Raw genomic sequence first — 25,036 nt, 5'->3', positions numbered from 1 at the left:
TCAATATGTATCGAGGAGACTCCTGATTAGTGCTGGGTTCAGGGCGGTATCTAAATAGCTCAGTGTTGTACAGTATGAGTGGGGAGGGCTCAGATCCCCTCAGTGCTGTCTATCAGTCATTCAAGACAAGGACCCTTTTATTCCTCTGTGCAGCCTTGTGCCCAACAGTCAGCTCGCTTCAGAACAAAAGGGTCCAATTTAATGCTAATTGGATGGTTGGCTGCTGTTGTCTGCGCTCAGAGGGTTCTTTATTGCTTGCTGTGCCATCTCTTCTTGCAGTTTAAATCACGTAACATCCTTTGTCCCAGCTCTCCGAGGATGCCTTTAGTGGGCAAGCTCCTTTTGGCAACTCCTACCAGCGTATCTCATTGGCTAGTACTCCAAGCAGAGCAGGCCGCCTTGTTTTTGTGCAGTTGTGCTTCGGTACTCTGTGGTCATTCTCAGACATGCCTTGTGCTGTCTCCTGGAGTGGACAGGGGTGCCCGCATTGCTAAGCTGTGGTGAAATACAGCTAGTGTGCTGTGACAATAATTTTGAACCTGTTTAATACTTTGAGGAGCTGTGAGGTTGTTTTGAATCCAGATAGGATCCCATGGAGAAATGCCTCCCCTGAAAAGACAAAACATTTTTAAAGGACAGACAATGAAATAAGGTGCTTATAAGCAATATTTTATAAACCAGACTAAATCTCTTTTATGTTTGTATTCCTTTTGGCAAAAGTTGATGGTACCAATTGAACTCTATTCCACCCTGGTTTTTCATTACTCACTTTGAGCTAAATGCTAAACATCAGCATGCTAACATGCTCATGGTGACAATGCTAACATGTATGATGCAACCACAGGGACCCAGCAGACTACAGCAACTAGCAGCATGGCAGAGCCCCTGCACGTCGGTAGTGTTCAAGCAATTACTCTTACTGCCAGAGACGGGAGACAAAAGTGTTCCACACTGCGGGTCTAACAGCAAAATCCGCTGGAGACAATCCTTTAAACAGGTTTTGTAAAGGTCATATTGATTTCAATTAAGATCCATATCTCATGGGACACATATGGGCTAAGTTAAATTAATAAATATTAATAAATTATTAATAAATTTGCATTTCTAAATCTTTGTTATTACCTTTTTCAGTGAAGTATGTCAGATCTCCACATTAGAGTCTGTAAATCCTTTCTTGCCCTCATTTACTAGCACAGGTTTCTCTGTCCTTGTATGCCATACTAATACCTGCAGGTAAGAAGATGGAGATGAGCAGAAACACTCAGTATGATGAAATACTAAAACAGTCATTTTGGCTTGCAGTGCTGTGCAGTAGTGATGCACTGCATCATAAGTGCTACACAATATCTAAAGGCGGAATGTAACATATTTTTAATTAGCTGTAAGCATAATGAATTGGCTGTAAGCTGACAGTTTACTGACTATAAAAACAACTTGTTATGACAGTGAAGCATCTCAAGGCGCAATCTCTTCCACTCGAACATCTACAGAAGCAGCTTGTTATGTTCTCAGTGGCCAATTTACAAATATTTCAAACATGCAGACAGTCTCCTTTTCTTACCTTAGTGCAATTAGCAGCTTTAGGCTCCAAGTCGCTGAGAATGACCAGCTCCTTTAATAAACTGCTCTCCTGATAGCCTCCCTTCACCCCACGTAACTTGAAATAAGCCTGAGGTTTTGACAGAATGAGGCGCAGGTTCACTGCAAACCCAGCCATGTCGATGGCAAAGGGCCGGTGTGGGTCAAATACAGTCTTCCAGCCATACACCTTGCCCATGGTGTTTACTTTAGGGGACTCAAACCGTAGGCCACCCACAAAGGCCACGGGCCACACGGACACCTTTTTGGTGGAGCGCATCTGGTAGTTGAAAGCAGAGATACAAGCCATACAAGTTACCTGTGACTAAATTTAAATTGAAAAAAATGTAGATTTAATTAAAGAAACACAAGTGTGAAGTGTGTGAAAGATGAAAAGGAGGCATTGCTCTCTTTTCAGTTCCGTCATGTTTGATTTTGTTTTGCAACATATCTCCTTACCTCCTCAAACAGCTCCAGGCTGTATGTGTTATCATCATCTGCAAAGTAGACCACCCCAGGCTGGCTGCTGTTTACACTGAAGGTCTCCCGGAGCCACCGCAGGGCCAGATTCCTCTGTATAGTACCCCTAGGTATTCGGGGATCCCTCGTGTCCCCACGCACCTTAAAGTTCCTAGGCGTTTCCACGTTGAGGTGGGTGTAGTTGAGTCCTGTCTCCTGGAGGTGATGGCTGACCAGAGTTGTCCTCCTCTGGGAGTCCTCCACCAGGATCCAGTGTAAATTGGGCACGTGCAGCAAGGTGTTGGCCAATCGTGTCAGCTCTGCTTTCTGAACCGGCCGGCTATAGGTGGGAGTGATGACATGGATGGTGGGCAGGATGTCAGACCAGGGTGGAGGCCGACTATAGACATACTCAGTGCGTACCACCTCCACAATGTCCCGGTTCTGAAGTAAGCAGGATTCCTTGAGAGCAAAAGTATTCCTGGAGCGACCAACACGTCTGTCATCTAGCCAGAAGGTAAAAGGATTACAATGAGCCACTGCGTGCTCTCAAGTACATGAGACAGAATGGACTAAACTGCTAAACTATTATCAATCCTCTGTTACAACACGCTAACACAGATGCATGCTGTTAATAACTCAAGTGCCTTTGCTGAATACTGCTGTATGATAAATATAAAATGATAAAAATGAATGGAAAAATGTTGATCTTAAAACATCAATGCAGACTTGTGGGTAATTTCACCCATACCCTTTTGAGTGGCAAGCAGTGGAGTGATGGTGCTCTGGTGCCAAACAGTGATGAGCAGTGTCCAAGGCAACACAATCAACACAATGGCGACGATGTCTCGTCTCTTCGGCATCTCCAGGGTCACACCTGAATCATGTCACTACCTGCATGGCATATAACACATGATATCCAGTGGTTCACAGTCAGAAGAACCAGAGAGCTGAGAAAATTGTCTTTTTGTCTCGCTGAGAAGAGCAAGCCAAGGAAATTTTTCATATTTTTCTAAATTTGTTAACACACATTCATTGAATTGCATTTAAGTATTTTGTTATTATTTATATATCCAGGGAACTGATTCTTAGTTCCTCTGAAGGTCTGTATAATGAGGTTAATTTTTTTGCTGTTTTTCTGTATGAAATACAAAAATGTGGTTAAAAAGTCTTTTATCAGACTCCACATTCTGGTGAAACCGACTACTCCACTTGGAGTTTCTAAAGGAAACATTCACTGCATTTTGAAGTTATATTTAGCATACTGTCTTTAGCCTGTGAATAGATGAACTGGTTGACTGCGTTTCCCAATCTGATGGCCCATCACTAGATTTGAATTGCATTTTGATGTCCATGGTGGCTCTCTATTGAACTTCAACATACTGTAGCTGCAAGGCACAAACTACAAGGAAGGACACATTGTGTTCAGAAGCAGCCTCAGCCTTCTGGAAGTGCTGCACAACAGAAAATAGGTCAGAAAATGCTCCAAGCTTCCTTTTTGTCTCATTTGAAAGCGTACTGGTGTGCTACAGTGAAGTATTGAGCTAATGATCTGAAGAGGGCTACAGTGTGGCTGAAAGGGTGAAGCCCTTTCCTGCCTGTAAACAGTTACCTCACACAAAGACGTTATGGATTCACTACTGTAGGTTCAGTTGAACCCTGATACAACTAAGAAGGCCTCTATGTTCTGTGTGGTTATATATTAAGAACATATATATTTACAAATACATTTTATAATTAATTAAATTATAATAAATTTTGGCTCAGAGGAAGTGATAGCCATGTCTTTATTCCCCTGGTCCCCAGTTAATGCAAATTCAAAATCTCCTCCATGTTTGCTTATTGTCTTTCTCTTTCTTATTGTGAAAAACCTCAAGAAATGTTGTATTGAGTTGTGTTAACAGTGGCTTAACTTCTATCAGTAAAGTGAAGAGGAAATGATTAAAAAAAAAAAAACATATTAAAAAAGAGAAACTCAGTTCAGGTCAAACACAGGACTGGTTCTATCCCTGGCTTCTCCTGTTCGGATATCATAAAAGTTCTTGGACAAGACACTGAATCTCAAAGTTCTTCCGACGGTTTGGTGACTACTTTGTGTGTAAACTCACTGCTGTTGATGTGTGTGTGTGTTTTTGGATGAATGAGAGGCAAATAGTAAAGCGCTTTGGTTAAAGGTGTGATGTATAAGTGCAAACCATACCTGTGTTTACAGTTATCACACATCACCACTTCATCGACGTATACTGTAGGCTCTCTATAAGGAGGCCGGGATAAAAGGAGACAGTTTGTACCAGTGGTTCAGACCAGTTGATTATCCCTGAAAAGAGAAAACAGAGTAGGATTAGAGTCTGTTTGAAAGCCTGTCATAGTTCTCAGGATAGCAGTGCTAACATGCAACAATATTTTCTGTTTGATTTTTTTTCGACTTTGTCCTCTTGGCCATGTGAGCTGTATGGTGCTCAACATTCACAGCCTCTGAATGGTTACTTGCTGAGTTTTCCCATTGACACAGTTCAAAATTAACTGCATAGGAGTCCTGTTAAGTTATCCTTCTGCAAAATATCTGGATACTATTACTGGATTTGCTGCAGAAAAGAATTATAATAAATGAAATGTTTTTTTTGAAATGTTACTAGATTCGTAGGAGCTTATCAGGAGCTTTTCTTCAATAACATTGCAGGGAGGAAGAGTACAAACACAGTCACAGAAGAGAGGCAGACAACAGACTCTTTCTGCACTGCCCAGTCACCAGGATATAATATTGGCATTGTACGTTTCTGCAAACCACCAACATGATTTTTATGTTTCGTGTGTATCACATCAATATTTTTATTAAAAGACCACTTCACACATTAAGCAAACCAGTTCGGTTAGAGATTTAGAGATTTTGGAGCTGTCTTTGTGGCACCAAAAGTGGATATTTGGAACTTACCACGAAAGAGTTTCCAGTCCTGCCTGTGGTGACAAACATTTTGAGGCAATATTTTCCTAATCCTATCCAAGTGCTATTGTGCCTAAACCTAACCAGACCATAAGCTTTTCAATAAAAAAATTAAAATTAAAAACTGAAACTTAAAGAAATATAAATATATCAAATGTAAAGTTTAACGTAAATCTCTGGTTTGCAGGAACAGCGTCAATATTGTCTCGCCTCTGCAAACAGCTTACCTTCAGCAGGAAAACCACTTCACCTTGTAGCAAAAATACTTTTATTGTGAAGAATTTATGGGGAATTAAATCCACTATTTCAAAGCTACTCTTTTGACCACTATTCACAACCCAGATCAGCTCAATTGCTTTTAAACATGACCCAAGACAAGCATGTCATCAGTTAGAATCAGACCTTCAAGCTGGTAGCTGTGTTGTAATGGACAGTTTAATCCCTGCAGCACTTCAGTGATGTGCCAAGTCAAACCAAGTCAAGCAAAGCCAGCTCACGGGTATGGAAAAGGCCTATTTGAATACTTCAAAGCGTGAACAGTAATGACTCTATGAAGTAGGTCCCTGTAGATATGCAGAACATGTGAGGCAAATCTTTTATGTATGCGTAATGGGAAAGCATAAACAATAGCTTCACATGCATTATTTGTGTGTTTTTGTTATGTTCATTACTAAATGTCGTTCTTGTTTCAGGCAAATAGCAGCCAGACAGTTTGTACCTGTTTCAGCCGATATTTGTTTGAGTTGTACAAGCTTTTGAGTGGCTGAAGGTTGGAAAAGGAAATGATGTCTGATTATTCCATTTGGTCATCTATTTCCTGCAGCCCAGAAGCCCTGCAGCCTTTGATGCACTCCACCTGCAATCTCCACAATACAGTCCAACCATTCTGTGGGCTTTTGTTTCTCTCCTCTTCAGGAGTCTCTTCATGAGACATATCATCTGCTGGTTAATCACAGCTCTTCAGACATAATTAATCCTTGATTAAAAAGGATCAACCTCAGTCTGAGATCAAAGGTTGTGCTGGCTAATTAACACATCAGGTTTAGTAGGGTCATGTTTGAACAGCATGCCATTGATATAGACAAACTAATTATCTATGCACATCATGTTGAAAAGTGATGACTTGCTTCCCACCTCTTCACCATTTTTGCATCCCCATTTTGCATCATGACTGAAAGGAACCACAGCAGAATTGAATGCAAGGTCAAAAAAGGAAAACAAAAATAGTTTGGTATGACTTGCTCTTGGGATCCAAGTGCACAGAACAAAGGTGAACAGTGGTTAAACACCATAAAATTGAGCAGCATTACCTGGTGTTTAGGCACCTGCCATCTAAAATCTGTTCCACTTGAACAATGTACTGAAAAGTTATAGTAGTTTATGACAAATAGACCCTGCTGAAACACTGCAAAATTAAAACGATTATGTATGTGAAATGTGCATGTCCTACATAAATAGACTGTGTGGGACTAGGAAATTCAAGGAAAATTAAAGGAGTCTATATTACATCTTTCAGGGGTTATGGGCAATAAGCAGTTTCTTTCCTCAAAATTTCCCCAAATAACAGCTCTTAAAAAGTAGCATCATTCTGGTAAGTACTTTTCTGAGATATCCTGCTGGCTTAAAATCAAACACACATATGGGAGCAAAAACAAAACTTAGAGGAGGTAATTGATGAAGAAAGTAAAACCGCAAACTGGGTTGTCTTACTGACAGATGTGCTACAATGAAATGAAGCACAATTATCCCTGTCAATCAGATTCAATGAGCTTCCTGTCCTCTAAGATGTATAATCTCAGTCAGCATGCCAGTTGAATTACAGACTTTCATTACCACTTTATTTCACTGACCAATCCTGCAGTGCAGCCAGCAGCAGATGCTAGTTGTGTGTCAGATAAAACAAGTGTTTTATTTGACACATAACTAGACCAGAATTTCCATAATTGTGTTTATTTCACTGTGAATGATTCAGTAATTGCAAAAATTCATTTTTTTTAGTTGTTTCATTCAATTGCAATCAGACACCCAGTGTCTACATCCAAACATTTGATGAATATGATAAAATTTTAAACAATTATGGGAAATTCTGTACAAAACAACAGAAAACCTATCGTGTACAGTCAGGTGCAAGATGAAGCTATGACCCAGCCTCTGCCTCTGATTGGCTAATACATATTGCCTTCGTTGGTTGGGTTGGTTTGATTTTCATATGAGCTGTGAGATAGGAACAGGTTATGGTGAGAATATCGAGGCAAGCCAATCAGAGGTAGAGTAGGGCAGGTCTTGTCTTTGCCACCCTTGGAAAAAAATATGAGGGAACAGTTATTGATTTGAAGCTTCTGGTGGAGTCAGCAGGGTAATCTAGAGAAGCAGAAACTGAGTTGGAAATGAGAGATGACAAATCTCTTTCAACAGATATAAGCATATGAGTGCAGATTAAAAAAAACTCTCATAAAAAGCTAAACATCATCAGCTAATAGCTAATGGATTCCAAGCCGAGAACAATGTGTTCTGCTTCTGTGCATGCAGCCAAAGTCTCCTCAATTGTGATTTGAGGACTACAAACAGAAACCAGAAGACTTTCGATACAAAAATCTTGTCATGTGGATAATTATTCAAAAACATCAGTAGATGTTGTAGATGAACTGTCGCAAACAATTGAGAACAGATGATGTTGCACAGGAGCAGGAAAAATTCACTTTCCAAACATAAAATTTTATGAACTGCTGAATATTTCTGATAACACCTATTCACTCTAGCAGTGCCACAGATGGATGTTTAAAGCTTAATACACAATGACTGATGATTGCACCCTGACCAGCACTTATGCCAACACTTTGATGACATAAGTATAAGGGGAGAACAAAATAATGAGGTCACATCGTCGCATGATGTGGACAAAAGAAAAAGTGAATGAACGTAATGCCTCTTTGGGTTATTTATTTGCTTGATGATGAATTAAAAAGGTAAGATCTAGTGCTGATTGTTTTTATAGAATTCACAATGCAATATCTATGATCCAGTGTGCATCAGACACCTGTGTCCGTGCACATCACTGAACACAGGGGATCTGCCCACTTGTTAATGACCTCAGGAGGAGGTACAGAAACTGGAACTCTGCAGTACTGGGATTATAAGATTGGAGGCATATCTAAGAATAGGATTTGCACCATCATAGGCGTCTTATATTTGATCATGATTTAATTCATTTTGATCCAACTACATTATGAATCATTGTTTTTTTTTCTGCTGTGGTAACTCATCAGGAAAACACAGCACATTTTACTGTGTACAAGCACCATGAAGCCAATTTAAGTGTTACCTGTCAAAACACCAATCGAAAGCCTTTATGGCCAGATTAATAATTCCCTTAAATGACACAACCTGACCTCTACACATTTACTTAGCATTAAATATTTAATTGTGACTACATCTTCAATTCGTTTGTTTATCTGATGTACATTTCTGGGATTGTGCTCTTCAAAACTGCTATCTTTATTATGAAGTGTGAAATGACTAAGCAGAAATGACTAACCAGTCCTCAATAACCAGTTAACACAGGTACACATATGGGCATGGCAGTAAGGCTATGATGTGGGAAAATGACTCAGGTCTACATCACAAACTTAATGATTTCTATCCACTGCTCACTAATGAGAGACCTTGACCGAATCAAAGAGTCAGAAATGGGAAGGAGGATGAGTAGAAGATGATGCCAGCCTCACTCAGCACTTAAAACGATCGAAAGCTTCTTACTGCATGTTTAAAATGTATGGCACAGTCCATGAAAACTATAAATAGGTCTCTCTTGATATCAAACATCTCAGAGATGTGTCTTTTAAATCCCCTCTCAGCTGGGAAATCCATCTTAATGTTGCCTGTGCTAATGGCAGTGAAATGGCACGGGCTGCTACCAGCTGTGAGGCACATACAAGCTGAAGGCTGATGAGAGAGCCTCGATAAACAAGCAGGTTAACAAGCTTGGAGATCATTGTGCAGAACAAAAGACAGATAAGCCTATAGCATGAGATCCAGGCAGATAGCTTCAGTGATGCTGACCCACAACACTAATGACCACACCTTTGCACTTTTGTTCTGTGCATTCAACCTTGAATCTATTAGCCCCGGCCTTGGCACTGCAAACGTTACCCAGGGCGAGCTCTCATTGTAGCAAAGCAGTTCCATGCACACCCTCCAATCCTATAGGCAGGTGGCAGACACAGTCACAAAGACTTTGAAAAAATCACATTGTTATACTCCTTTTGCAGTGAGTTTAATGGTGGTAGAAGTCCATGATTTTCTTTCATTAAACTCTCATGGCTGCTATCTGAATCCAGCCAGCTGCTTTTTATCCCCTATCCCCTATCCCTAATACTGACCTGTGCATGTGTCTGCATATGAAAAACAGCTGAAGGTAATATGATACATTGTCTTTTCTGGTATTTGATGTTCTGAAACTTGCACCATCCCTATTAGCTGGTTCATGGTGTAAAAGATGAGCTTGCATGGTACCATGATGTACAGCTGGTTTGGAATTTTAATATTAGGTGCTGCGGGATTTTTGGAATGGGCCTATGAAATAGTTGACTTCGTATGACTTCAGTACCACTTGTCTTTGCTTCTTCCCTTCAGGAGCTGCTCAAGTTTTGTTGTGCCAAATACAAGAGGACCTTTTCCCCAATGGACCATTGTTTAGGAATGAAATGCGCATCGACTCACGATAGAATGAGATAGAATGAACTGCAAACAATGTTAGCAATAAAATAGAAATATTAAAGTGAAAGAGATGTGTACTTACAGAACCGAGTGATGATCCTGTTTTGTTTCAGCGTGTAATTCTGTTGATGCTGAGTTCAGGCTGAAGGTGGTGATAATGTCGCTGGGCTTTGATGTGTCAGCTGTGATGACTAGAGGAATCCATCAACTTCTTTTCCCGGAGTAGGAGAGCATGTTTGGCACACATATGAGCAACAGAGCTGGGATAACAACTGGTGGATTTCGTTCACAGCATCCGGTGGGTGCTATCCAATCCGCGGGTAGGGTCGCGTCCTCAGTGCCAGCCCCTGTAGAGACAGAGGAGGTCATCCCTCTGGAAGAATGCTGCTTCTCATTGCAAAAACAAAGGCTGGGATTGTCAAAGCTGACGGCAAGGGGACGGGGTGGAGGGGCAGCCATGGCCGGAGGACTCAGGACAATAGAATAAATCACATGAAAAATGTCACAGCCCCACAAATGGAATTCTTACTTGGGGATGAAGAGGGATTTGAAAAATTGAGAGTCATGCATAATATGGGGGCTGTGTATCTGAGGCATAAACAGCTATAGTCACATGGTCCACGAGTGAGACAGTAAGGGCATTTTTATTCATTTTGCCTTCATTTCCTGACAGGCATATGAAAGGAATACATTCTGAATGGACTCCTGTGCTTGAAAAATCTCATAATGGGATAGGGTAAAAATATTCCGTTAGTCTAAAAGAACTCCACAGATGGAGAGGAGGCAGCAGTGTGAAAGGCACACAGCGCATATCAGTAATTAAGGAGGATGGTTGTATTTTGGCATGTGACAAAGTGCAGTGACTGTAAATGATGTTTCTTACAGCAGGTGGCTTAGATGACTGACTATGACCTTTCAAGCCTGTGGAAGATTAGCTTAGTTTAAATCATGCCAACTGTATTGCAGTCAGAGAAATGTTTATTTGTTCTCCAGCACGGAGACATTCTGAGCAAATATCACATCAATGCAGGAAAGTTTGGGCGGCGTTCACTTTGTTCAGAATGTATTGGGAGCTGAGCGGGGAAAACCATTCATGTCATAGTATGACTTGTTATTCCGAATCAGAGATATTGTGAGTTTCTCACAGCAGGGATGAAAAGAACCAAAGTGTCAACAAACCACTCACAACACAGCTGCAAAAGCACCAAAGCTAGCATCCATCTCATTAAAATCATTCATTAGCACTAATAGAATCATTTCAACCAATTTAAAAGGAGCTATACACTGTATGTTTACATCTGCCTTGACTTCAAACCCATACAGATACGTAAAAGATGATAATTTATGATGTTGGCTTATCTGGTGTGACTGCAAGGCCAGCAATAGGATAACCATTTTGGAATAATGTTTGAAAACAGAACAACAGGAGTTTTTTTATTCTTCCTGTTCTGATGATATTGTGTGAATGCAGCATAACTGATTTGATTAGTGATGTTCAGTTGATTTAAGGGTCAGGCTACATTTAGTTAATTCTTGCTAGTAAGCCATCACAAGTCCATGGAACAAGCACACCTGAATTTTATCAATGCATATTAGTGTTGTCATTGTTATTAATGTCAACTGTGTTGACAATTTAATTATCCATCAAGAGAAAGAGACAATGTGTTTAAAAATATTTCATGAAAATTATCCTAAAGGAAAAAAGATGATTTTGACGAAACTCTAATATCCACTGACACAGCCAGCAGTCTTGAGCAGATGATTTTTAGATGACACTTTAAATCATTGGTGCCTTGATGCTGAAATGTTGAGTGACTGCATTCGCTCCCTGTGCAATTCCCAAACAGGTTTTAGTTTTAACACCAGCCGAGTTGTTTCATTAATCTCTCTATCTGAGAATGATCCAGGATTTGTCTCTAGATAGGCAGACATCATCACATATAGTACAGCCGGTGTCATAGCCTACAGTCACTCACACAGTCATACAGTCTGTTTTGCTGCTGATCACCTTAAGAGGTTGGTTAGCTTAGCTTAGCACAAAGATTGAAAACACGGGGAAACAGCTGGCTTGGTGACAAAATTGACCTAATGTTAATTAGCAAGCTTTACAGATGGATTTTGTTACCTTAGATCAAGGTTAGTTGCTTTCCTGACTATATGCTAAGCTGATCAGCTTCTGGCTATAACCTGATATTAACTGTGTCCTAAATGAAAGAGAAAAAAGTTTTTACCAAACTTGTTTTACACTGTGCAAATGTATGCTTTGCGACATCTACAGACAGCTATAACCCTCAGATAAATCCACTGTACAGCTACCAACTTCATACCAGACAGACAAAGTTATGATGATCATTTTAGCTGGTGAAGGAAGTTGAAAACTGTGATATTTTTGTCAAGAGTAGTCCAACAGAGATTAAAGGAGAGTGAGTATTGGACTTTGGCAAGAAACATGATGCCAAATCAATGATGAAGTTGCTCCAGGACTGGAAAATATGCTTGCTAATGTTAACATGCTAAAGTTAGCCATTTGGCGTAAAAAATATATCAAAGCTGTGTGTCTGCATGCTGTTTTGGAGCTCTTCTAGCCCTAAAATGATCAAGACATTAGTCAATGCAAATGTTAAAAATGCATCAGTCCATGGAGAAAGCAACATTTTTTACTCCATAATTGAAGATGGCTTTTGGACAGAATTTGGACAAGTCTTGTTGCTTTCTAGTAATATTCATAAATACCTGTCAGCCCTGTCTACAATCAAAGTTACTAACATCTTCTGTCTCAAATGACATGAAATTCTACTTCTCTCTAAAGTTATCAGGCAGGACACTGCTGGACTTACAACAGTATTTGTCCTTACACAACCACTGCCTGATCTCTATTCCAGCTCCCTCCTTACCTCTATTTCCCTTTATTTTCTTTAAGTACAAGCACCATGATGTGCCAGGATCAAGGTGAAAAAGGTCAAATCATTCATCAGTATTTCTTGCATATTAAAATGACTGAAATGACTTTGGATATGTATGCACTTGATCACTTGTTTGGTTTTTTGTTATCTGAGTCAGCTTTATTTGCCTCAAGAAATGTATCGTTTATTAATGTTCTTGAGGAGCAGAATGAGACTGCTTATAAACAGCCTTTTATGGCCAGGAGAGTTAGCAGCATCACGATCGGCAGTGCAATTTGAAATAATGTGGGCATGTAAACAGACTCATTGTAAAAGAAAATCTGCTTTCAGCTCAACATCTTGTCTCCAGCTGGTGTCTTTGTATCCACCAGAAACCTTACATCTGGTGCTATCGACCAGGCGGCAAACTAAATCTAATTTCTAAACACCTTATCTTTATGCCGCTTCGTCCTCATAAGAACCCACAGAGAAAAAGAGAATTTTTTAATGAGATTGTCTATAAGTTTGGACTCAAAATGAAAAACGTGGGATATTGTTTATTAGTATTACACCCACTGTGAAATAATGCAGCATTATCCTCTGATAGTGCTCTTGTGCTCTCACTTTTCTGTTTCTTTATCAATCCATCATTCCATCAATATTCTGTCTGCATCTGTTTATGTGCTGAGGCTCAGAGAAACACCATTCAGTGTCACATACAGATGGGTGATTAATGAGACGGTGATTCAGTTTCAAAGGTGCCACATACAGAAAGAAGCGTAGGTGTGCTATTAAAATGCAAATCATTAAAATTCACATTCAATTAATAGCTTGCAGTGGTGTCAGTGTGTATGTGATGAAAACACTGTGAAGCATAACTCCTGTATTTTCCTGTGTGGTGGGTCCTTTGAAAATCATCTGATAATTAATGGCTTTTCACTGCAACTGCTCTGTCTCTGCAAGTGTCATTTTGCTCATTTTTCGCTTTGTATTTTCTAGATACACAACTTACTTCACGCGGATCCAAAATGGTGCAATCAGTGTTGTTTTTAGAGCTTGGCTTATTGAGGAGGTTGAGGCGCATCGAAAAGTCAACTCAGATTGTGCAAACTTTATCTGTTGGTCAAATACTCCTGCAGTGTTATATGCAGCAGTTCCAGACCCACAGTTTTAGACTCACTCATCTCTCATGTCTCACTCTTTACCTCCCCTGATTGCATGTGTCGCTTCCGGCTATGTGACACATGGCCGTTATCTCACTGGTTTCACTTTGAAAGGTCAGCAGCAACTGAGGTCAAAGTTGAAATAATTTGATATTGCAAGACGTGTGTCAGACCAAGGGGGGTGCTTTACCGATTTGGGTTTGGAAATAGGAAACCAATGGCACAACCAGTGCTGATCATATTTGGACACCTTAATATTAGCTTGTATTAAAACCATGTCCTTTTGTCAAGAGGATGCTCTCTATTTATTTATTTATTATCAAGCACTCAGCGGCGACATGTAAATATAAAAGTTATAGTCATATGAGGAAATGTGATATTTGGTGGTCAAATTCACACTATGAGGGCATATAGCTCATATAGAAAGGGGGAGCGCGCAGTCAAACTGCCATATTGCTCGACATAAAGATTTGAAAGAGTGCCTTCTTTAGAACCTGTGTTCTTAAAAATGTAGTTATAGAGAGATGGTTACATTGAGATAGCTATGATGACATAGTTAATTTGATATGTGGGTGTAAGCAATTACATCTTTCTCCTGTGAAGATGTTTACAAGTACAGATGGTGTGAAGTCTAACATTTCAGAGAAAGTGTTAATGAGTACCAGATAGAACTGTGCCAACGGTGTATTTCACAGCTCCGACAGGGAAAATGTTCCCACTTCCAGCACACTTTGCATCTACCATTAGGATCATTCTCATGATCAAAGCATGAGACAATTCTGTGCAAGTTATCTCAGTTATTGGAGCACTTTCTCATTTTGCTTTTAAATGAGAGTAAAAATGGACAAAGTGTCTTTTTTGCATTATTTAAGGTACCATACAGTTAATTTTTGACTTTGCATTAGCTTTGTAAAAGGACTGATCTGACCTACTTAAACTAAACACTTAAATGCGGTCTATAAAACTACTGGACAAATGAAACTAGGAGTGAAATGTATATACTCATGGTCAACAAGCAAAAGGAAGCAAATAATAATAAAACTGTGTACGTGCCTTACATGCCTTAATCAAGGCATATCTAACTTGCCAGCTCCCTTACTTAAAAGTTTGTACATGAAAATGCTACAAAACCATTGGATTAACTTTACTATCATTAATATGACTGAATACCAATACCAATAGTACAATACCATACAATTGCGCAACAAAGAGCAGTTTTACATGTCGCACCTCATACTTAAAGAGGAGAGATAGAAAATGGCAGAATACGTCTGTTTGGTAGGAAGACAACAATGTAACACCACATGCTACATACTCTCTCATCCTTGCATACTGAGGAAGCCTCGAAGACAAAAGATAAAACATGTCTTCCAGTGATTTATACAATAAAGTGAAATGTGAAATGTGCACTTAGTTTGCAATCTGCTTTTGAAACTTCTCCTCAGTTAATGAAACAGAAAGAAAAATAAACAGCCTTGTTGTGCTGGTCAAAAAAATCATGAGATCAAATCAAATTCAACTCAGTGACAATTATACTAAGAAAGCCAAATCATACTGTAAGAATAATATTCATATACATTTTCTAACACTGGAGACTAATTTAATGAATGTAAGAGTTTTGAATCTAATGTTTAACTTACATCACTCATTGAACTGTAACTGTTCAGACACACAAAGTGGGTAGTGTCTTAACACATCCTCATCCCAAGCCTGTTGCATACTGATGCTTTGTCACGCATCTCATCCAGACACACAAGGTGCCCCTTGGTGACTGGCTGAAGCCTTTCTAAAATGGGTTTGACATGAAATGGTTTAAAAAAAAGTTTAGGCACAAAACGTATGGGGTTAGTTCTCGGAGACGTGAACTTGTCTGATGCCGACTTTATCCTTGGAGGGAGGCTTCACTTAAGCCTCCTGTGAGACGCTGAGGGACATGCCAAAACAGCGGTATTTGACGTGTTGGGAATGAAACCAAGCTTATCTGCACCCATTACCATTATCTGGCTTTGGTTATGTGCACACTATAATCTAATTACTGCAAGTACTTGGAGTTTGAGAATAATTTAATCAAGCTGTTCCCTCAGTTGATATTCCCATTTCCTTGCTATTTTGCATACTGCATTTGTTGATGGAGTAAATAATGATGCGCTTGTTTCCCTGGAGACAATCAACATTCATCAAAATTCATTTGTCTTATCTCAGTATCAGTTCACTAAATATGACCATAATCAAAGTCATAATTATGTGAAGATGTTTATATGACCATGCTGTAATGGCTTCATTCTTGTAAAACTGTAGAGTTCAAATTAGCAGCCAAAGGCAAATGAAATCGGTTCCATCGAAGATCACAGTCTACACAGTATTACTGAAGACAAGTGAAATATTCTGCTGGGCATGTAATTAGTTTAATCCAATTATCCTCATGATCAAAGTGAGATACAAAAATTCTGTGTATGATGTCACAGTTAGTGGGAGCATCTTCTTATTTTGCCCTGAAGTGACATCTGAATGTTCTTGTTTTAACTAATAAATAATAACATTTACAAACAGGAGATCGATGCAATTGGTGGGAGATATAAAAATCAACAAAGTGTCTTTCTGTGTAATTTAAATACTGTTCAGTTTATTTCTGATTTTGCATTAGCTTGGTAAAAGCACTGGTGTGAAAAAAGTAGAAATGTAATGAAAACTATACAGCGATTAAAAAAGTGAAACTATAGTCAAAATCAATACATTCATGTGCGTACAGACTCCATATTAAATTGAAATAAATTGCCTTTCCATCACACTTCACTGGCATTGTATACTCCCACACAAGTAAAAATACATTCAAAACAACACTCATGCAGCTCTAGCCACATATACAATCAGCAACCACAATCAGGAATGAAGTGATTGCATAGCTTTCACTCAATTATAATACACACAGGCAGAACAGCTTCCATTATATTCCATAATATTCCACTGCATGCCATCAATCCTGATTACAAAAACACACACGTTCAAAACACACACATTAACATGTTTACCAGTTCCTCTGTTGTTGAGAATGTTTGCACCAGGGGGCAGAAACTTTAAAAGTGGTGCATTAAGTTTTAAATGGTCCAGTCATCATCAGAATGGCTCATTTGGTAGAGGAAACATACACTGCTGCTCTCTCTGTTTCTGTCCTCCACAATCTGAAGCTCGAGCCCACTGATACTGATGGAGGAAGAGGAGGTTTATCCCACTCAGATCTGGAGAACAATTTGTTGCTTTTGTTTTTGATTGATTCATGTGACGCTTCAAATAATTCTGTTATATCCAGAGTGAACCAGCTGTTTGTTAATTCCAAACAGATTGACATCAAAGATGTCCACAGCTGCATTTGTTTGTCATTGCATAGTTATGCATGCACAAAGTAAGAGAATCACACAAGCAAATTCACATCTTAGCTTTGCACGGAATTTAATTTTGCTGAACTCTGGCGCGAAATTCACCTCTGCAGGCTATGATCATACCCTGAAGTTCTGAAGCATGTATGACGATCTCCTCCGACAGAGCAGTGAAGACAGAATCACGTTCTATGCGGGTGCTGTCTGGTGTCTTACAGGTGGATTGAGGCATGTTAGGGAAAAAAATGGTGACATAGTAAATCAAAAGGGGATTGAAACAAGAAAAAGGACCTGTTGACATTAGGTTCCATGCTGGTTGAGATAGTAACCTTTCTCCTGCTTTGGATACAGTACGTAGCCAGCAGCAGATTGCTACGTTAAAGGGACACAACAGCCAGGTGCCTTTACTCTGTGGCACTAATAATGAAATTAAGCATGCTAACTTGCTAACGTTGAGCAAGTATTATTTTTAGAAAGTATAACATTTACCATGTTGAACATCTTGGTTTCAAATTACGATTTTAAATTTGAATCAAATCAAATGCTAATGTTTCCTGCTTAGAGTATATTAAGTATGAGGGATGTGCTTAATTTGACGTATCACAATTAATAATCTTTATTTTAATTAACTTAAAATTAATATAAGTGAGCATTCTGAGACTGAGGACAATAACCTATTTCAGTTAAAGAAAAAAAAATTACTACAGCAATATATCAGTTAGTTGCCAAAAATGATTTATCAGTGTCAAAGGTTAGCAACATTTTTATTCTCTCTTGTGTAAATATGCAGTCATGAGTGATTTCTGTGGTGGCACCGTTGTTGCTGTAGTTGTTATGATGATAATGTGTGACTTAAACTGTAAATTAGCAAAGATAAAATGAATGTGATACCTGCCAGAAATTTACTTAAATTTACTAGTAATTTGGAATGAAAACCTCCATTAATTCTATCAAATACCCTGTACTGCAAATATGTCTGTCCTTTGCAACGCACCAAACTGCTTGAACATCAGTCGAAAATTGCGTGAGTCATGCTGATGATGCTGATTTAATTGCAGACAGACCTCTTTAGGATATTAGCTTCCCTGTACCAATATGGCACCTGCACTAATGCATCAATCTGGACATATACTTTTACTGAATTTCATCGCAATCTATCCAGTGGTTCAGCCCGGCTCGAAATGGTAGACTGACCAACCAACAGACAGATATTGCCAGTAAAACAGAAATTTAGTGTAAAGTATTTAGTATAAAGTAAAATCTGTAGAGTGGACGTTTACTGATATAGTGGAATAAAAGCACTGTATGCGTCCAGTGCTTCTGTTGGCTGTGTAAGTCAAAATGCAATTTCTCTCTCCATGCCCTCATTCCCCCTTTGTGTCTCTTTTGTGATGTTCCCAGCAGTATGGGTGCCATTTATGGTCTGTCTGTGATGCAGTTTTATCTGTATTTCTGTGTGTCCACAAAGCTATTGGACAAATTAAACTAGAAATCAAGAAAAGACGATCAAACGGAATATAAGTCGTCATCAGTGAGGTCTACAGCAAAGATGACAGAGTTGTTGTGGAAGGTTGTGTGGGAGTGTTTGAATAAGCTGATGCAAAACACAAGAACAGTGTGATACCTCTGTACTTTGATTTTATTATATGCCAGAGTCTGACATTGTGTGAAATGTGTTGCTCATTTAAATAACTGGCAAACTAAGACATGTGTGACCACAAACCCTCACGAGCCAATCAACATTTCTCATTAGAAAATGTGCAGATATTTTGCTCTTTCTGAGCCTGCTCTCTGTCTGCACCTGCTGTACTCTTGAGGCAATAAAGTGATGGAGGAAGGTCCTGTCTCACTTTAAGAAGAGTGTTAACCTCATCAAAAGTCTGCTGAGGGACATGCTGTATCTGGCTGGGCAAGTTTTGCTTCTGTTACAGATGGAAAATGCAGCACAAATTCTAGTCTGATACTACAGTAATTAATAGGATAAGTGTCATATAATGAGAGCACAATATACTGCATGTCGTATGTTGTGTTAACATGTGAAGTGCATTCATGTTCACTGAATTAAACAGTTTTGTGGTTGCTGCTGATGTCTATGCAATACAACATTTCTGCTTTGAGTGACATTTCCCACTCAACGGCACGCAAAGCAAGTGTTATAAGCATAGCAGTTTCTATGCCTGATAGTACACAAATAAATCTATATTACCAAAAATCCAGTTCCGTTCTTTAACTGAAGAACAAATCACAACCTTTCAATCTCTAGAATGGTTTGTAGTGTCAGGCAGTAGTACTTTTCCTGACACCACATTCAGACCTCTTATTCTTTTGAATGAGATTGCTGGTAACACAGCCAGTACAGACGGCGTCAGGCCAGAAAAGAGGATTGTCTGGCAAGCCTTGCTAAACTTTTGCCGGACTGCAATGCGACATCATTCAGCAAGGCGCCGCCAGCCGCCATGGCCAACTAATTGGAATTTCCTGCCAGATGAAGCCTTCATCATGGATCTGTTACTCAAACTGGACTCTGAATCATGTCTTTTTTCACTTCGAACACCTGCTAAGAGTGTAAATGATAACATTTGCATGCTAACATACTCACAATGACGAAGCTAACATGGAGTTTATCAGGTAGCAGGTATAATGTTCACCATGTTCACCGTCTTACTTTAGCATGTAACATTTGCTAATTAGCACTAAATACCACTGGATGAATCTATTGGTCATTTGCCATTTTTGGGGTGATTTTTGTCTTTAGTTTTTATTTTTTTTATTTATTTATTTTTTGCTAATTTAATGGCTTTTAGAGCCCCTGCTCAGTGACTGTCTTTGAGTACAAGTACAAGGATGCCAGGATGCCAGCAGCTGCACAGAGAGGCAGTGCAACCACTAGAGATGGTGATTGTTTAAATAATGAAGACTGTTTTGGTTTTGGTGAATTCGATTAAAATGTGTTTTACAGTGAGCTACCAAGGCAATTAAACTAATAATGTCTGTACCAAATTTTATGGTAGTCCATCCAGTATTTGCTGAGACCGTTAACTCTCCATCATCATTCGATGACGCTTGCCCCTGAGGAAGGGTTGGAGTGCTTTGCCTGACAGCATGTGCACAGCACATCTACAGCCTTTTCATAGCCATATCCAAAATCTTTCAGTCATTTAGTCATTACACATGAGAATGCTCCTGAGGTTAGCATTAATGGTACTATTCCTGCTAGACCATAGACTACACTTTCCTTATCACCTTACCAAAGAGGTCATATATTGTCACTTTGTCTTGTTTGGTTTGTTTGTCTGTTTGTCTATTTGCTAGCAAGATTAGCAAAAAACAATTGGCCTGATATTCCTGACACTCGGTGGAGTCTGAATCTGAATCAGGGGTAGATAAACTGATAATTGTTCACTTTTATTAACATTGTGAGACAGGGCATTTGGCCTTGGCAAAAATAAATCTCACACATCTTAAACTACAGTAGATGGTAGTAAAGTTCAGTAGTGACAATTGAAACATCATGGCTCCACTTCACAGTCTACGTTCTGGGGTTGTCTACATACATACTACAGAAAGCATTAGTCTTTTTAATATGTAAATTTAAGTGATTTAACTTTTAATTTAAGTAAGTGAAATATTTCCAATTTAGAAGGGCAAAATACATGAATAGCTTCATTTTGACATAATGCTAGTTTTAGAATTATCATTTAATTCATAGTTTTGGAAATCTATCTGCACATAAAGTGGTTGAACTTGCAGATTTGCATATCATACAGGAGTGGCAGAGGTCTGCACTCTTTCAGTGCCCTACTTGTTGTACATCTGGCATGAAAGACTACAGTTCAAGGAGAACTTCAGAAGTGTCAGCAACCTGCTTAGTGGGATGATAGTGCTGGTTCTGCGAGGACCCGTTCCGTGTATTGATCTGCTCATGCAGCATTCCCACTGCTTTATGTGAGAATTTGCCTCTGATCTGAACCAGCTTTCAAGTGGGCAAAAACAACCTCAAACAATCCGATTCAAAGGCATTTTTTTGTAATGTACATCAAGAGCACAGCAGAGTATGCGGAGCTAGTTCAAAGTGTAATGATTCTCTCTCGAATATTTTTCTGAGCTACTCTTAATTCTGCCAAGATGCATTTCGTATAGATTACACAGAAACAGATGCAGAATCAAAATTGTTGGGAGGGACTTCAAATGCTTCATGAAATAGCCCTCTTCATCTTCATCCCAGATCAGGCTTTTGCAATAAGAACCATTTGTGAGCAAATAGTTAATGAAGAGAGAAGTAAATTTGAAAGTTAAATCTTCAGACTTCTTTCCAAATGTGTGTAAAAATAACGGTAATGATCCACTGCTAGTTCCTGACTGATTAACACGGAGGTAACTGCAGCACAGATTTGTGTGTTATACCAGGAACAGAAGATTTTTTTATTATCATTATTATTATTATTTTTTAACCTTTGTCATGTAACACCGTACAGGAATTCTCTCGGTTTTGCAAAGTGTGAAAAACATCTGAACAGTATGCCACAGTTGCAATTAACACATTTTCAGGACAAAAAAACCCACTTTCTACTAACACAGTCTGGGTGTTGTTTGAATGGGTTTTTTTTCCATATTCATAATTCATGTATGACAGTGTAAGTGAACAGTGAGATCCATGGATCATTTAAAGAGAAGTAAAGCGTTAACTCAACTCAACCGCTAATCAGCTGCTGTTCATTTCAATGAGGATGCAAAGCTCTGACTACGTATTGTACAGCGGGTATTTCAGCAGTATTCTTGGTACCAGGTGATTTGCAACTCATTTGTAAGCAACAACACACTGATTTACATTTGTGCAGGGTGAGACAACATCACAAGAATATCCTTGTGTTGACATATCTCATCTCAATGTTTGCAGATGTCATGGTTTACTGATTTGTGATATATGTATTTTCTTTCTTGTTCTTATCATCTTTAGTGTGCTGTTTTCTGCTGAGACAAAGCCATTTTACTTGTCCTATTCTTTTTAAATCACAGTTTCCCTAAGTTTTTGCATAAAATTTGATCTTTTGTAGCAGTACCTAATGCAAAGGATTAAATATATTTTTTGTATTAAATTACATCTTCATTAGTGCCAATATGCTGAGAAGGAAGTGTTAGATAATCTGCAGTTCACCCCAGACAGTTGGACAAGAAGATGCCAAGAAAACCTCTTGAAGAGAATCCAAAGTCTAATTAAAAGATTTACATTCAACTTGTGCTGAGCAGAGCCAAGAATGACCAGCTTCTCTCAGCAAACTAAAATTTTGAACATATATAAAGCACTGGTCACATTAAAATATCAGTCTTTGCAACCAGATGTTTAATGCTACTCTAGTGACAGTATTTCAACAAGAAATAAACAAGTTGTCATGCTTTGAGTAGGTGTGAAACAACAAGGGAAACAAGAAATAAGCATACAAACTGCACCTAACCTGAGGCAACCGCAATACTCATCAGTCTCGTGTAAATGACTTATCAAAATGAAAGTTCTCTATAATTCTGTAAAGAGGGTTTGGTAAACTCATCTCTGTTGCAACTTGTCTTATTCAACATGAGACCCAGCATGGCAGAGAGAAAAGCATGCCCTGTCTGTCCATACTGCAGCTTTCAAAAGCTGACAAGAGATAAGAAGAGAAAAGGTTCAGACCTTAACTGTAGGCTGGAGCAGCTCGGCATCCACTTCTCTGCGTGTCGCGTTCTCCTCCGTTGCCTCTGCCTCCGGGCTCAAATGATCTCATCAAGACAGATTAAAAACACTGTTTGCTGCTGTTAAACGTCTCAACGGCGTCGCTGCCGTTCATGTATGAATGTTGCATCCCTGAATGAATGAGCAGGGCTTACAGGTGTACATGTCGGGAATGCACTCTAGAGCTCACGCTGTGCTCCAGTGCTCACAGACTGAGATGTGGGAGAAGAGAGGGCAGCCTATTTGGCACTAAACCCTCCCTCTATTCGACTCTCCTCCCGTCGCTCTTCCTCTCTTTGTCACTCTGTCTCTCATCTTATTCCACTTTACCTTCTTGCTGCCCCTCTTTGCCTCCCACACTTTCCCCTTGCACCAAATGAATACTGTCAGCTTCCTCTTTCTTGCTGTTAGTATTAATGCCAGTAATTGTCTGATTCCATCAAGAGTGGGAGAGAGGGAGAAAGAAGCAGACACGGTTTGAAGCAAGACATCTGTGAATGTGTTTATATGGGACTGAGGGAGCCTCTGCTTTGAGGGCAGCACCAACCCCCATCCTCTCTGAAACAAGCAGCTATTGGCATGTACCAGAGAGGAATCAACAGCCTACATGAGTACAAGAGGATGAGAAGGGATGATATGGAGAAGCAGCATCATTTTGTCAACTGCATACTGTTGGTGTCTGTCTAAGACAGAAGAACAGATTGTGAAAAGATATTGAAATCCTCATGGTCTGCATGTAACATACACGATGAATAGCCAGTGAATTAAACAAGAACAAAATCACCTTCAAAATGGGGGACACAGTGACATTTTTTTGACGTTGAAAGATCACCCCTCAGGAACCATTAAGTGCTACTTTTCCTCTTTTTGAGAGGTGTGACATTTAGGAGAAATGCTAAGCTACTGAGGGGAATCCACCAAAGTTGAGCCTAACCTTTACTAAATAATGGTTTGTGGCTCTGCGTCATGTGACACCTCTGTTATTGGAAAACAATCTTAAAATCCTCTCACTGTGACAGATGTAAAACTGTATTGTGTACATTAGTATAATGCATTACACTGATCAATAGCAAAAAAACCAACGTTGTATATGTAAGGTGTGCACCGCCAAGAAGAGATGAAACGAAATAACCCCCCTGGTGCCATCCATCAAAATATGAAATCTTTACTCTCCAGCATAGTCAGTCGTGGATCAGCGGTTAGGGTGTCGGACCCGTAACCGGTGGATCGCTGGTTCGATTCCCCGTCCCGGTGTCCATGGCTGAGGTACCCTTGAGCAAGGTACCTAACCCCCACTGCTCCCCGGGCGCTGCACGCGGTCGCCCACTGCCCCGGGTTTGCTGTGTGTGTGTGCACGTCACTTGGGTGGGTTAAATGCAGAGAACAAATTTCGTTGGAGTGAGTTCCCTCCAATGACAAAATATGTCACTTTAATCTTAATTAATCTTTAGTGACAACACTACTGCACTTATGTATACCAACCACTGCTTACAAGTATTTCACACCTTCACTTTAAGAGCCCAATTGACCGTCTCATAAGCACTTCATCTATTATAATAGCACACTATAACTGCTTTACTTCCATAATCTTGCTGCGTGCTTGTTGATATGTCATGACGCAGGGTCATTTAGCCAATTGCATGTCATTGTCTACAGATATGCTTGAATTTACTTTAGGAACAGAGTTTTGTGTAAATAAATATGCTGTTTTTTTCTTTATAACACAGGCTTGTCTCACACCAGTCTGTAACAAGATTTATTATCCCTTTTAGCTTCATCGAATGAGACCCGGCAATGCAGCAGCTGTGGCCTTTCAAAGTTTAAAAATTTGACCTTTAAATTTCGTTCCCAATCACAGCGATTTGTGAGTCAGGCTGGATGTGAGCAATGTTGTTTATATTCCTAGAATGGTTGCAAACTTGTGGAGAAAAATAAAAAGTGAAATGAATGAATGTTTTGAGCTGAAATCTAATGTTTAAAGCAAGTTTTTAGTGAATGTTGATTTTTCTGAGTGTCAGAAATTGATAAAGATTGAATATTTCATTAAAACCGTACACAAACTGCACGCCCAAAACAGCAGCAAAGCCTTATCCAATCTGACTTGGCAGACAGTATTGTCTTGTTGTTATTTTGAATGTAAATTAGCATGTAACTGAAATGCTGTGGGCTTGTGTCAAACAATCCTTTGGCTCACATTCAAAAAGAATAAAAAAGAA

General features: G+C 39.3%; 1 protein-coding gene across 2 annotated transcripts; it reads right to left on the bottom strand.

Annotated features, from left to right (window-relative positions):
* Positions 1-6: 6 nt before the first annotated feature.
* On the bottom strand, positions 7-23,272 carry b3gat1b (beta-1,3-glucuronyltransferase 1 (glucuronosyltransferase P) b). Of its 2 annotated transcripts, XM_046411115.1 has the most exons (8): positions 22,782-23,272; positions 9,777-10,041; positions 4,238-4,354; positions 2,789-2,931; positions 2,038-2,543; positions 1,562-1,858; positions 1,123-1,227; positions 9-609 (listed from the first exon to the last, which is right to left on the bottom strand). In XM_046411115.1, exons 4-7 carry the CDS (start codon positions 2,898-2,900, stop codon positions 1,141-1,143), a joined length of 1,002 nt encoding a protein of 333 aa, XP_046267071.1. In that variant the 5' UTR covers positions 2,901-2,931; positions 4,238-4,354; positions 9,777-10,041; positions 22,782-23,272; the 3' UTR covers positions 9-609; positions 1,123-1,140. The 2 variants fall into 2 exon arrangements, with proteins under 2 accessions (XP_046267072.1, XP_046267071.1); XM_046411116.1 differs by lacking the exons at positions 4,238-4,354; positions 9,777-10,041; positions 22,782-23,272 and having other exon boundaries at positions 7-609; positions 2,789-2,923.
* Positions 23,273-25,036: the final 1,764 nt, after the last annotated feature.

This window comes from Scatophagus argus, chromosome 14, assembly GCF_020382885.2.
Source record: "Scatophagus argus isolate fScaArg1 chromosome 14, fScaArg1.pri, whole genome shotgun sequence".
NCBI lineage: Eukaryota > Metazoa > Chordata > Actinopteri > Scatophagidae > Scatophagus > Scatophagus argus.
Note: the sequence above shows the minus strand (reverse complement) of the source record. Positions and strands in the feature narration are given on the sequence as shown.